General features: G+C 41.9%; 1 protein-coding gene across 2 annotated transcripts in view; it reads right to left on the reverse strand.

Moving 5' to 3' along the window:
• The window catches only part of LOC118385848 (low-density lipoprotein receptor-related protein 8-like), a 413,768-nt gene that overhangs the window by 185,144 nt on the left and 212,738 nt on the right, over nt 1–15,886 (reverse strand). For both annotated transcript variants that reach the window (XM_052462856.1, XM_052462855.1), the window contains exon 3: nt 14,852–14,974. In XM_052462856.1, coding sequence (XP_052318816.1) covers nt 14,852–14,974 — 123 coding nt within the window. The remainder of the gene's footprint in view (nt 1–14,851; nt 14,975–15,886) is intronic.

The raw sequence follows: 15,886 nt of genomic DNA on the forward strand, positions 1-15,886 counted from the left end.
CACTCTGAGCCCTGGAGAGAGAGGGAATAGACAGAGTGTCTGAAGGGCTGTGAGAATGAGCCACTCTGAGCCCTGGAGAGAGAGGGAATAGACAGAGAGGTAGAGGAGAGAAGTGAGGGAATGAGCCACTCTGAGCCCTGGAGAGAGAGGGAATAGACAGAGAGGTAGAGGAGAGAAGTGAGGGAATGTGCCACTCTGAGCCCTGGAGAGAGAGGGAATAGACAGAGAAGTAGAGGAGAGAAGTGAGGGAATGAGTCACTCTGAGCCCTGGAGAGAGAGGGAATAGACAGAGAGGTAGAGGAGAGAAGTGAGGGAATGTGCCACTCTGAGCCCTGGAGAGAGAGGGAATAGACAGAGAGGTAGAGGAGAGAAGTGAGGGAATGTGCCACTCTGAGCCCTGGAGAGAGAGGGAATAGACAGAGAGGTAGAGGAGAGAAGTGAGGGAATGTGCCACTCTGAGCCCTGGAGAGAGAGGGAATAGACAGAGAAGTAGAGGAGAGAAGTGAGGGAATGAGTCACTCTGAGCCCTGGAGAGAGAGGGAATAGACAGAGAGGTAGAGGAGAAAAGTGAGGGAATGAGTCACTCTGAGCCCTGGAAAGAGAGGGAATAGACAGAGAGGTAGAGGAGAGAAGTGAGGGAATGAGTCACTCTGAGCCCTGGAGAGAGAGGGAATAGACAGAGAGGTAGAGGAGAGAAGTGAGGGAATGAGTCACTCTGAGCCCTGGAGAGAGAGGGAATAGACAGAGAGGTAGAGGAGAGAAGTGAGGGAATGAGTCACTCTGAGCCCTGGAGAGAGAGAGGGAATAGACAGAGAGGTAGAGGAGAGAAGTGAGGGAATGTGTGGCAGATTAAGATGGAGGATAAATGCTACTTGAGAAAGTCAAGACAGTTTTACAACAATGTCTCTACATCTACACCTGCATTGCTTGCTCTTTAAATATGAAAAAGTGCTATGTTTCATTTTGTTAAGACATTTTTATTGGTTAAATTCGAACTGTCTCTTTAATTTTGTGCTCAGTATTTAGTTTAAGATAGGTTATAAGCCATTTGTAAAAAAAAAAAATATATATCATTAGCCTATTGCTGTCATTTTTTGGGTAGTCCTACGGTAGGTACTCGCCTTTGTTGGTAATTGCGGCAAAACATGCCTAGCCTGTTCAACACTATTGTGAAGGTTTAAACCAGTTCTTTCAATATGCAACAAGTGTATTATTTCATTTTGTTGATCCATTTTCTTTGTCCAAATTAAGTTCCAACTGTAATGTTGTGTTTGCCGCAATATACTATAAATGCTGGCCTACTATAGGGCTACTCGCACTCTACCATGAAAGGGAAAAACCAAAGAGCGCGAGATGCAAAACTTAATTTAATGCTGCAGTATAATAACTTGTTCATATTTTCCTTATAAACAATGGACCTACTTTTGATTTTACCCTAATAAAGACAATAAAACAAGAACATTTTTAAGGTTCCCCCAAACTTTTGAACGGTAGTGTACATTTCAAAAGTGCTGAATTAATAGTTATATTGACTATGTCCGTTATAGCTCAATCATTAATGTCTTAATCGAAATTATGGATAGCCTCTTAACCGCTCATCGTTCTCTTATGCCATAGTTTGTACATCTCAATTGTCAGTAGAAACCAATTTTTCTTAAGAAAGTCAGCCCTATGTTTTTTAAAGGTAGTAAATTAGGCTGCCGGACAAGGCTCAGCTGATAGCCAGGCGTAGCGGTGGTAAGGATTCACTCCATGGTGCTGAAAAGAAAGCTCTGCTGTTGGGGCAGCTTTATGTCAGCCCTAACAGTTCGTGGGCACCGCTTGTCACCGTTATAGTGCAATTCATGTATTGTTTAGTGTTGTGTAGTGGCTTTGCATAAACGCTGGCATGGATAACAAAACATGTTTGTTGTGTTTGTCCCACTAAGAATTACAGGGTGGAATCGCTACAGGAACCAAGTGCTTGTTCATCTGAACATATGTAACTGTGGATCATTTGGCCAATATGGTTGTTAACTGATGGCGCTGACAGCACCCAGTCGGAGGTTTCTTTCTCTCTCTCTTTCTACTCTCGGATCTGAACGGGTCCAAACAGGCACGTTTTTCCACAGGAACCGGTCTGACTGTCCTTGGGACCATTCGGAACGGGACTATGTTAAATTTGTACTTATTTATGCATATTGGGTCGGGTGGAAAAGCCATAGATCCATTTCAGAACTTGTCAAACAATTTGGATCCGTGAAGACCTCCAGCTCTCACAACTTTCCTGCAACTCTCACAACTCTCACATATATTACACTTAAGGGGTTAACACTACACACATCCACCCACCCACCCAACTAGCAACACCCGCCTATCAACACCCACCTTCCAACACCCGCCTATCAACACCCACCTTCCAACACCCGCCTATCAACACCCACCTTCCAACACCCGCCTATCAACACCCACCTTCCAACACCCGCCTATCAACACCCACCTTCCAACACCCGCCTATCAACACCCACCTTCCAACACCCGCCTATCAACACCCACCTTTCAACCTCTTCATTCTGAAAGAGTAGTTTCTTTAAAAACACCCACCAGGCTAGTTTCTTTTTCACATTTGTAATAAGGGTCCGCTACTCATGCGCTGTCGGAGGCCCCTACTTAATCTGATGCCAGGGGCCTCTGGGGCCACACATTGATTCCTTCACTGGGAAATCAATCCAATCAGATGCATTATTAGACTGACTGGGAGTCATTGGGAAGGGGGCACACAGGCTCGGGCAGGCGGCCGGATTGGAGGGTGGACAAGGGGAGTGAAAGTGGAACGTTCATTTCAAACTAATCAAAGCTGAGAGAGTGAACGAGGGAGGAGAAGGAGGAGCAGCAGAGGAAGAGAATTGCAGCTTGAGCAGGGATGACCAAACTTGCACACAAACACAAGCATTTACACACACACACACACACACACACACACACACACACACACACACACACACACACACACACACACACACACACACACACACACACACACACACACACACACACACACACACACACACAGAGAGACCTCCCACCACACACACACACACACACGCACATACACACACACACACACACACACACACACACACACACACACACACACACACACACACACACACACACACACACACACACACACACACACACACACACACAACACTCCAGGATCAATCTGTGTGAGAGGAACTCCCGGTGACTCGACCTTGATTAGATATAACGAGTCTTAACAAGAAGTCCAGTAATCAGATGAAATGCCTCACAGAATCACCTTCCTCTTAATGCTTTACACACTTCTGCTCTGCCCTGCCTGCTGTCCATCAACTCACTAGTCCTTGGTCCAGCCCAACCACAGTCAAGCACCAGAATATCTCTTTGATAATGCTTTGAATTTCATCTTTACAAAATAATGTAAAATTGAAGTGACAATGTGGAATTGAAAAATCAAACGAGATCAAAAGGCTTTTCGTTTCTGTTGTTGTGTCGGAGGTCAGGCTGTGTGGATTCAGAAAACTGGAAGAATATAAATTATCTTATTAGTCTGATTTCTCCAATTTTGAGAACCCCTGTAAACTATGGATTGAGCTTTGGGGAATTGGGGCAGATGATATGCTGGAGTCGACCACGTCACTGCCTTTCAGTGACTGGATATGCTTCTCCAATGGGGTTCTAGAGTCAACACTATTTTAATATGGGGACTGAGGTCCATACAAAGTCTTGATTGCTGCAAATCATCCTCATTCTCAGCAAAGTCAGCATGTGTGTGTGTTTCCAGGAGTTGAGCAGCTCCTCACCATCTGTAGCCTTTAAAAGACCACCCTATGTCGACCTCCACTCTCCGACACACAACCCTCACATCTCCAACATGACATACAGTTGAAGTGGGAAGTTTACATACACTTAGGTTGGAGTCATTAAAACTAGTTTACATACACTTAGGTTGGAGTCATTAAAACTAGTTTACATACACTTAGGTTGGAGTCATTAAAACTAGTTTACATACACTTAGGTTGGAGTCATTAAAACTAGTTTACATACACTTAGGTTGGAGTCATTAAAACTAGTTTACATACACTTAGGTTGGAGTCATTAAAACTAGTTTACATACACTTAGGTTGGAGTCATTAAAACTAGTTTACATACACTTAGGTTGGAGTCATTAAGACTAGTTTACATACACTTAGGTTGGAGTCATTAAAACTTGTTTTTCAACCACTCTACAAATGTCTTGTTAACAAACTATAGTTTTGGCAAGTTGGTTAGGACATCTACTTTGTGCATGAAACAATACATTTTTTAAACAATTGTTCACACAGACAGATTATTTCACCTATAATTCACTGTATCACAATTCCAGTGGGTCAGAAGTTTACATACACATAGTTGACTGTGCCTTTAAACAGCTTGGACAATTCCAGAAAATTATCTCATGGCTTTAGAAGCTTCTGATAGGCTAATTGACATCATTTGAGTCCATTGGAGGTGTACCTGTGGATGTATTTCAAGGCTTCAAACTCAGTGCCTCTTTGCTTGACATCATGGGAAATCCAAAGAAATCAGGCAAAACCTCAGAGAAAAAATTGTAGACCTCGACAAGTCTGGTTCATCCTTGGGAGCAATTTCCAAATGCCTGAAGGTACCACAATAGTATAAACACCATGGGACCACGCAGTCTTCATACCGCTCAGGAAAGAGACGCGTTCTGTCTCCTGGAGATGAACGTACTTTGGTGCGAAAAGTGCAAATCAATCCCAGAACAACAGCAAAGAACCTTGTGAAGATGCTGGAAGAAACAGGTACAAAAGTATATATATCCACATTAAAATGAGTCCTATAAATCAAGATAACCCGAAAAGCTGCTCAGCAAGGAAGAAGCCACTGCTCCAAAACCACCATAAAAAAGCCAGACTACGGTTTGCAACTGTACATGGGGACAAAGATCGTACTTTTTGGAGAAATGTCCTCTGGTCTGATGAAACAAAAATAGAACTGTTTGGCCATAATGACCATCGTTATGTTTGGAGGAAAAAAGGGAAGGCTTGCAAGCCGAAGAACACCATCCCAACCGTGAAGCATGGGGGTGGCAGCATCATGTTGTGGGGGTGCTTTGCTGCAAGAGGGACTGGTGCACTTCACAAAATAGATGGCATCATGAGAGGGGAAAATGATGTGGATATATTTCAAGACATCAGTCAGGTAGTTAAAGCTTGGTCGCAAATGGGTCGTCCAAATGGACAATGACCACAAGCACACTTCAAAAGTTGTGGGAAAATGGCTTAAGGACAACAAAGTCAAGGTATTGGAGTGGCCATCACAAAGCCCTGACCTCAATCCCAAAATGTGTGGGCAGAACTGAAAAGGCATGTGTCGGGAGGAATGGGCCAAAATTCACCCAACTTATTTTGGGAAGCTTGTGGAAGGCTACCCGAAACGGTTGACCCAAGTTAAATAGAGGTCGACCGAATAATCGGAATGGCCAATTAATTTGAGCCGATTTCAAGTTTTCATAACAATCGGATTTTATATATATATATATATACCTTTATTTAACATCTTTACGCTAGGGGGCACTATTCTTATGTTTGGAAAAATAATGTTCCCAAAGTAAACGGCCTATTTCTCAGGACCAGATGCTAGAATATGCATATAATTGACAGATTAGGATAGAAAACACTCTAAAGTTTCCAAAACTGTCAAAATATTGTCTGTGAGTATAACATAACTCATATTGCAGGTGAAAACCTGAGGAAAATCAAACCAGGAAGTGGCTCCATGTTCAATAGTCTGCCTTCGCTCCATTTAAAGGGATATCAACCAGATTCCTTTTCCTATCGCTTCCTCAATGTGTCAACAGTCTTTAGACATAGCGAGAAAGATAACATCGCGTCAGGTGTTCGCATGAGTTTTGCACAACAGAGCTTGGGCAGCCATTGTCTCTCCCTCTCCTACTGAAAACGACAGTCGCGGTTGATATATTATCGATTATATATTTTAAAAACAACCTGAGGATTGATTATAAAAAACGTTTGACATGTTTCTGTGGACATTACGGATACTATTTGGAATTTCCGTCTGCGTTGTCGTGACCGCTCGAGCCTGTGGATTTCTGAACATAACGCGCCAAACAAACGGAGGTATTTTGGATATGAAATAATCTTTATGGAACAAAAGGAACATTTATTGTGTAACTGGGAGTCTGGTGAGTGAAAACATCCGAAGATCATCAAAGGTAAGCAATTCATTTTATTGCTTTTCTGATTTTCATGACCAAGCTACTTGATGCTAGGTATTCATAATGTTTTGTCTAGTGATCGATAAACTTACACAAATGCTTGGATTGCTTTCGCTGTAAAGCATATTTTCAAAATCTGACACGACAGGTGGATTAACAAAAAGCTAAACTGTGTTTTGCTATATTGCACTTGTGATTTCATGAATATAAATATGTTTAGTAATATTATTTGAATGTGGCGCTCTGCAATTCTGCGGTTGTTGATGAAAATTATCCCGCTAACGGGATGGGTAGCGTCAAGAAGTTAACTAGGCAAGTCAGTTAAGAACACATTCTTATTTTCAATGACGGCCTAGGAACGGTGAGTTAACTGCCTTGTTCAGGGGCAGAACGACAGATTTTCACCTTGTCAGCTTGGGGGAACCAGTCTTGCAACCTTACAGTTAACTAGTCCAACGCTCTAACCACCTGCCTCTTATTGCACTCCACCAGGAGCCTGCCTGTTACGCGAATGCAGTAGAAGCCAAGGTAAGTTGCTAGCTAGCATTACATTTATCTTATAAAAAACAATCAATCAATCATAATCACTAGTTAACTACACATGGTTGATGATATTACTAGTTTATCTAGTGTGTCCTGCGTTGCATATAATCGATGCGGTGCGTATCGTTTCTCCAATGTGTACCTAACCATAAACACCAATGCCTTACTTAAAATCAATACACAGAAGTAACCTGTGTAAATAACCTGCATATTTAGCTAAAAGAAATCCAGGTTAGCAGGCAATATTAACCAGGTGAAATTGTGTCACTTTTCTTGCACGCAGAGTCAGGGTATATGCAACAGTTTGGGCCGCCTGGCTCATTGCGAACTAATTTGCCAGAATTTGACGTAATTATGACATAACATTGAAGGTTGTGCAATGTAACAAGAATATTTAGACTTAGGGATGCCACCCCTTAGATAAAATACCGAACGGTTCCGTATTTCACTGAAATAATAAACGTTTTGTTTTCGAAATGATAGTTTCCGGATTCGACCATATTAATGACCAAAGGCTCGTATTTCTGTGTGTTATGTTATAATTAAGTCTATTATTTGATAGAGCAGTCTGACTGAGCGGTGGTAGGCAGCAGCAGGCTCATAAGTATTCATTCAAACAGCACTTTCGTGCGTTTTGCCAGCAGCTCTTCGCAAGCACAGAGCTGTTTATGACTTCAAGCCTATCAACTCCCGAGATGAGGCTGGTGTAACCAATGTGAAATGGCTAGCTAGGTAGCGTTTCAAAAGTCACTCGCTCTGAGACTTGGAGTAGTTTTTCCCCTTGCTCTGCAAGGGCTGTGGCTTTTGTGGAGTGATGGGTAACGCTGCTTCGAGTGTGGCTGTTGTCGATGTGTTCCTGGTTCGAGCACAGTTAGGGGCGAGAAGAGGTACGGAAGTTAAAATGTTACACTAGCAATACTAAAGTGCCTATAAGAACATCCAATAGTCAAAGGTATATGAAATACAAACGGTATAGAGAGAAATAGTTCTATAAATACTATATTAACTACAACCTAAAACCTCTTACCTTGGAATACTGAAGTCTCATTAAAAGGAACCACCAGCTTTCATATGTTCTCATGTTCTGAGCAAGGAACTTAAACGTTAGCTTTTTTATTGTCACGTTCTGACCTTTATTGTCACGTTCTGACCTTTATTTCCTTTGTTTTGTATTTATTTAGTATGGTCAGGGTGTGAGTTGGGGTGGGCAGTCTATGTTTGTTTTTCTATGATTTGGGTATTTCTATGTTTCGGGCCTAGTATGGTTCTCAATCAGAGGCAGGTGTCATTAGTTGTCTCTGATTGAGAATCATACTTAGGTAGCCTAGGTTTCACTGTGTGTTTGTGGGTGTTTGTTTCCGTGTCTGTGTTTTTCCACCACACGGTACTGTTTTGGGTTTCGTTCATTCCACGTTTATTGTTTTTGTATTCAGTTGTTCATGTATACATTTTCGTATTAAAAAAACCATGGACACTTACCACGCCGCATATTGGTCCTCTGAGCCTTCTCGCCTCCCAACCAAAAACCTTTTTTAGGTCCTGATCATCATCATAAAGGTAAAAATGTCAATTAAACAAATACCTAACGCAACAGTGCTGTAAGTAGGAAGAGATATGCATCTTTCAAATGATTTGACACGGATATAAAGTGCTCCACATGTCATCGTCATTAACAACAGTTGGAAAAATGCCAGAGAGTGTGACAAGGAAGTGACAGCAGCGGAGTGCTGTGTGGCAATACTTTGAGAAGTGAAATGAGAGGTGATGAAATGCAAACTTTGCGAGCGAGTTGAGCCACAGAGGCAGTACGGGTGCCATGCTGAAAGAGAGGCACACTGAGACCCGTTGTTGGCAGCACTGCTATAAGGGACAGTGAGAAAATCGCAGCGCTGATTACAGAAATGATTGCGGTTGATATGCAGCCATTGTCAATGGTAGAAGATGTCAGCTTCAATACCCCAATGGCAACCGTGACGACCCTGATGGAGAGATTCAACAATGATTGATCTGCAAGTACAAAGCGCAAGCTCTTACAAACACCATAATAACAGATTGCCTGACGTCTATGAACACATACATCACTGCAAAAAGCCATCACATTGATGAGAAGCGGGGCAGTACATACTGACAACTGAGAACATGGAGGAGAGGCACACAACAGAGAACCTAAAACGCCATTAATACCATTGTTACTGAATTTTTTTATTTAAAAAAATCTTTATTTAACTAACTAACGAAGTCAGTTAAGAACAAATTCTTATTTTCAATGACGGCCTAGGAACAGTGGGTTAACTGCCTGTTCAGGGGCAGAACGACAGATTTGTACCTTGTCAGCTCGGGGATATGAACTTTCGGTTACTAGTCCAACGCTCTAACCACTAGGCTATCCTGCCGCCCCAAATGGTTGGGGGAGAGCAGTAAGATGAGTGCTGTCTGGTAGGGTTTCCACTAGTTACCACAGCCATTATGTCAAAATTGCCTATATTGGGAGAATTTTTTATTTATTTTTTTATAAAAAATTTAAAAAGAAGTACATTTAAGGTAAAGGTTAGGCATAAGGTTAGCAGTGTGGTTAAGGTTACCATATATGGATTGTAAATTCACGTAATTTTAAGACGTTTTATAAAAAGTTTAAATTATTTTTTAAATGACAGTTTAAACATTGAAAACATTTTTACATTTGTCACATCCCTAGGTGAGACTGTAACCCACCATCACAAATACACACACACACACAGACAGACACAGACACGCACACACACACACACACACACACACACACACACACACACAGACAGACACAGACACGCACGCACACAATGTACCCCCCTAAACGGCAGCCCAAGGTCACTCATTTTTACATCTCGACACACTCCACAATTTCCAGCCCTGCTCTTTCCTTCAGATTGCTACTGAAAATTGCTTGCAACTGCTGTTCTGTTGGCGGACCAGACCCATACAGTAGTTATCCTTTACCTACAGTGCTGTAGGAAGGAGCAATATGAGAGACAAGAGGAGAGACAAGAGGAGAGACAAGAGGAGAGAAAAGAGGAGAAACAAGAGGAGAGACAAGAGGAGAGACAAGAGGAGAGACAAGGGGAGAGACAAGAGGAGAGACAAGAGGAGCGACAAGAGGAGAGACAAGGGGAGAGACAACAGGAGAGACAAGAGGAGAGACAAGAGGAGAGACAAGGGGAGAGAAGAAGAAAGACAAGGAGAGACAAGAGGAGAGACAAGAGGAGAGACAAGAGAAGAGACAAGGAGAGGCAAGGAGAGAGACATCTGCCTTGTTGTGTTGTCATTTTAACCAGCAAGCAGAGAACACTATACTGTACATAGTGTTGGTTCCAGGCATCGGTACTGCTTGCCGTGCAGTAGCAGAGAGAATAAGTCTATGATTTGTGATGTACTGGGCTGTACGCACAACCCTCTATAGTACCTTGCGGTCGAATGCCAAGCAGTTGCCATACCAATTGGTGATGCAGCCAGTCAAGATGATCTCAATGGTACAACGTTTTGAGGATATGAAGGCCCATGCCAGGCCACTGACACACTCCCTATAGGCCGTAATTCATTCCTGAATGTCTTTCTCACACAGTTGACAGTTCCTTGACTATGATTGTTTTATAGACACATGAGACTATATGAGTTTATAACAGCTCTATGATTCTCCTACCATAGAGTCTAGCATATTGCCGTCATCCCTTGGTAGGAGCAGGTGAGTTATGGCTATAAACAAATTGCTGTCATCTCACGGCCGTCTCCGTACAGTCATGCCCATGGATGGCTTGATCAATGGCTAAGTCATTACTACTGCATTAAAAAGTCATACACAGAGGCGTGCAAAAATGCCTCCCTGCACTGCCCAAGTATGGAGCCCCGGTACACGGATCATATGCCAGAGGTAATTATGAAAAATGGGGCACAGCCCGCCGTGAATCCTTGGTAATTAATCAGCAGGAAGGGAGCGTAGCGCGGAACACTGTGGAATGCCATTACAGGGTGTAGAGGTGACCTCAGGTCTGTCTTACTGTGACAGGGGTGCACAAGAGGTATGGGGTCAGCGGTCTCTGTGTGTGTGTGTGTGTGTGTGTGTGTGTGTGTGTGTGTGTGTGTGTGTGTGTGTGTGTGTGTGTGTGTGTGTGTGTGTGTGTGTGTGTGTGTGTGTGTGTGTGTGTGTGTGTGTGTGTGTGTGTGTGTAGACATGGTTTGTTCTGATTGATGGAGGTGGGCATGGTTTCCGTGTGTATATATGTGTGTGTGTATATCTGTGTGTATATATCTGTGTGTATATATCTGTGTGTATATATCTGTGTGTATATATGTGTGTGTATATATCTGTGTGTATATATGTGTGTGTATATATCTGTGTGTATATATCTGTGTATATATGTGTGTGTATATATGTGTGTGTATATATGTGTGTGTATATATCTGTGTGTATATATCTGTGTGTATATATGTGTGTGTATATATCTGTGTGTATATATCTGTGTGTATATATCTGTGTATATATGTGTGTGTATATATGTGTGTGTATATATCTGTGTGTATATATCTGTGTGTATATATCTGTGTGTATATATGTGTGTGTATATATCTGTGTGTATATATCTGTGTGTATATATGTGTGTGTATATATCTGTGTGTATATATCTGTGTGTATATATCTGTGTGTATATATCTGTGTGTATATATCTGTGTGTATATATGTGTGTGTATATATCTGTGTGTATATATCTGTGTGTATATATGTGTGTGTATATATCTGTGTGTATATATCTGTGTGTATATATCTGTGTATATATGTGTGTGTATATATCTGTGTGTATATATCTGTGTGTATATATCTGTGTATATATGTGTGTGTATATATCTGTGTGTATATATCTGTGTGTATATATCTGTGTATATATCTGTGTATATATATGTGTGTGTATATATGTGTGTGTATATATATGTGTGTATATATCTGTGTATATATCTGTGTGTATATATGTGTGTGTATATATATGTGTGTATATATCTGTGTGTATATATCTGTGTATTTGCACCTGGAACAACCCCAAGGAAAGTTATCATTCTAGGTCAGAGAAGAGACTCCAATCAGCACCGCAAAGCACTGCTGTGATGTGCCATCTCTCTCCACACACCCATGCGGGTACACACACACACACACACACACACACACACACACACACACACACACACACACACACACACACACACACACACACACACACACACACACACACACACACACACACACACACACACACACACACACACACACACACACACACACACACACACACACACACACACACACAACCCTAAAGCTACTGAGTGAGTAAGAGGAATGACAGAGGTAAGAAAAGGAAACACCTTCATTTTTAGAAACAAAGAATTACAGGTGCAGCGGCTCAGATGAGATGGGGATGAATCAGTTGCCCACAATGCAGTTCAGGCTCACTGCTCTGGCTGGCTGGTTAAGGTTTTCCAACCCGCAGCTTCCTCATTCACCTCTGAGCTGGAGGCAATGTTCTGTTGATTGTCAAGCTGTGAGTCTGGCATGTGTGTGAGCATGTGTCTCAGAATGTGTGTGTGAGCATGTGTCTCAGAATGTGTGTGTGAGCATGTGTCTGAGAATGTGTGTGTGAGCATGTGTCTGAGAATGTGTGTGTGAGCATGTGTCTGAGAATGTGTGTGTGAGCATGTGTCTGAGAATGTGTGTGTGAGCATGTGTCTGAGAATGTGTGTGTGAGCATGTGTCTGAGAATGTGTGTGTGAGCATGTGTCTCAGAATGTGTGTGTGAGCATGTGTCTCAGAATGTGTGTGTGAGCATGTGTCTGAGAATGTGTGTGTGAGCATGTGTCTGAGAATGTGTGTGTGAGCATGTGTCTGAGAATGTGTGTGTGAGCATGTGTCTGAGAATGTGTGTGTGAGCATGTGTCTGAGAATGTGTGTGTGAGCATGTGTCTGAGAATGTGTGTGTGAGCATGTGTCTCAGAATGTGTGTGTGAGCATGTGTCTGAGAATGTGTGTGTGAGCATGTGTCTGAGAATGTGTGTGTGAGCATGTGTCTGAGAATGTGTGTGTGAGCATGTGTCTGAGAATGTGTGTGTGAGCATGTGTCTGAGAATGTGTGTGTGAGAATGTGTCTGAGAATGTGTGTGTGAGCATGTGTCTGAGAATGTGTGTGTGAGCATGTGTCTGAGAATGTGTGTGTGAGAATGTGTCTGAGAATGTGTGTGTGAGCATGTGTCTGAGAATGTGTGTGTGAGCATGTGTCTGAGAATGTGTGTGTGAGCATGTGTCTCAGAATGTGTGTGTGAGCATGTGTCTGAGAATGTGTGTGTGAGGCGAGCAGGTGTGTGGCATTGATATGTCTTCAAGGCTTATTGTGTTATTTTGTTCCGACACAATCCTAGTGTAAGAGAGTGTATGAAACTTACTGAGTGTAAGAGAGTGTATGAAACTTACTGAGTGTAAGAGAGTGTAAGAAACTTACTGAGTGTATGAAACATACTGAGTGTATGAAACTTACTGAGTGTATGAAACTTACTGAGTGTAAGAAACTTACTGAGTGTAAGAAACCTACTGAGTGTAAGAAACTTACTGAGTGTAAGAGAGTGTATGAAACTTACTGAGTGTATGAAACTTACTGAGTGTATGAAACTTACTGAGTGTATGAAGCTTACTGAGTGTAAGAGACTTACTGAGTGTAAGAGAGTGTAAGAAACTTACTGAGTGTATGAAACATACTGAGTGTATGAAACTTACTGAGTGTAAGAAACTTACTGAGTGTATGAAACTTACTGAGTGTAAGAAACTTACTGAGTGTATGAAACTTACTGAGTGTAAGAAACTTACTGAGTGTATGAAACTTACTGAGTGTATGAAACTTACTGAGTGTATGAGAGTGTAAGAAACTTACTGAGTGTATGAAACTTACTGAGTGTATGAAACTTACTGAGTGTATGAAACTTACTGAGTGTATGAAACTTACTGAGTGTATGAAACTTACTGAGTGTATGAAACTTACTGAGTGTAAGAGAGTGTATGAAACTTACTGAGTGTATGAAACTTACTGAGTGTAAGAGAGTGTATGAAACTTACTGAGTGTAAGAGAGTGTAAGAAACTTACTGAGTGTATGAAACATACTGAGTGTATGAAACTTACTGAGTGTATGAAACTTACTGAGTGTAAGAAACTTACTGAGTGTAAGAGAGTGTAAGAAACTTACTGAGTGTATGAAACTTACTGAGTGTAAGAGAGTGTAAGAAACTTACTGAGTGTATGAAACTTACTGAGTGTAAGAGAGTGTAAGAAACTTACTGAGTGTATGAAACTTACTGAGTGTATGAAACTTACTGAGTGTATGAAACTTACTGAGTGTATGAAACTTACTGAGTGTAAGAAACTTACTGAGTGTATGAGACTTACTGAGTGTAAGAGACTTACTGAGTGTAAGAGAGTGTAAGAAACTTACTGAGTGTAAGAGAGTGTAAGAAACTTACTGAGTGTATGAAACTTACTGAGTGTAAGAGAGTGTAAGAAACTTACTGAGTGTATGAAACATACTGAGTGTATGAAACTTACTGAGTGTAAGAGAGTGTAAGAAACTTACTGAGTGTATGAAACTTACTGAGTGTAAGAAAGTGTAAGAAACTTACTGAGTGTATGAAACTTACTGAGTGTAAGAGAGTGTAAGAAACTTACTGAGTGTAAGAGAGTGTAAGAAACTTACTGAGTGTAAGAAACTTACTGAGTGTAAGAGAGTGTAAGAAACTTACTGAGTGTAAGAAACTTACTGAGTGTAAGAGAGTGTATGAAACTTACTGAGTGTATGAAACTTACTGAGTGTAAGAAACTTACTGAGTGTATGAAGCTTACTGAGTGTAAGAGACTTACTGAGTGTAAGAGAGTGTAAGAAACTTACTGAGTGTATGAAACTTACTGAGTGTAAGAGAGTGTAAGAAACTTACTGAGTGTAAGAGAGTGTAAGAAACTTACTGAGTGTAAGAGAGTGTAAGAAACTTACTGCATGTAGCATCGGCCTCGTCTGATCCATCAGCACACTCCGGCTCGCCGTCACAACGCCACCGCTGGGGAACACACTGGCCGTTCTTACAAGCAAAGTCTGTGGTGGCACACGTCTTCTTCGCTGCTCAGAGAGAGAGAGAGAGACAGGGAGAGAGAGAGAGAGAGACAGGGAGAGAGAGAGAGAGAGAGAGAGAGAGAGAGAGAGAGAGAGAGAGAGAGAGAGACAGAGAGAGAGAGAGAGAGAGAGAGAGAGAGAGAGAGAGAGAGAGAGAGAGACAGAGAGAGAGAGAGAGAGAGAGACAGAGAGAGAGACAGAGAGAGAGAGAGAGAGAGAGAGAGAGAGAGAGAGAGAAAGGTAAGCTAAGTGAGTCTTGATTTGAACAAACAAAAGGAATACTCAAGGTCAGGTTTTACAATCAGGTCCACTATCTAATAAGCCAACTACAAAGTGGCCATATGCAAGCTTCAGTTCATACAGGCTAACTAGACTCTCTTTACAAATACCTCCCTAAATCTGTCCATTTGTCTCAGTGCCCAGAGAATGCAGCCAGTCAGGCTGTTGTTAGATGGCCAGCCTCCTAACCCATGTAAACCATTCTCCAGTCCCTCTTTCAGAGCGGAGCGGAGCAGGCAGGGGAAATTGGAGCACTTGAGCCTGTCACAGGGAGAGCTAAAGCTCTTTCTTCTCGACAGGGAGAACCCTGAACAAGAGAAAGCACTCGCCTCTTGCGAGAGAGTAATGCCCCACTCTGTTAGTCTGATGAATAACACACGCTAGGACTAACAAATGGCAGAGTAAGCCTGTAACTGTCCTGTTCTCTTCCTCATTTATAGGCTTTGGTTTAATCAGCGTTGTGCCTTTGTTACAACACTAAACTAAAATGTAGGTTAGAGGCACATTAGTCAGAAACACTGCAGTTTGAGGCAGATCGCTAGGGGCCTGGCTGGGGAGAGGCTAGGTAGCCTAAACATTTTAGCCTAAAAATGTCCACTACAGTGACTGCATGTAATGTAGGTTACAATAGCACTAGTC

Source organism: Oncorhynchus keta, chromosome 1, assembly GCF_023373465.1.
Source record: "Oncorhynchus keta strain PuntledgeMale-10-30-2019 chromosome 1, Oket_V2, whole genome shotgun sequence".
NCBI classification, from domain to species: Eukaryota; Metazoa; Chordata; class Actinopteri; order Salmoniformes; family Salmonidae; genus Oncorhynchus; species Oncorhynchus keta.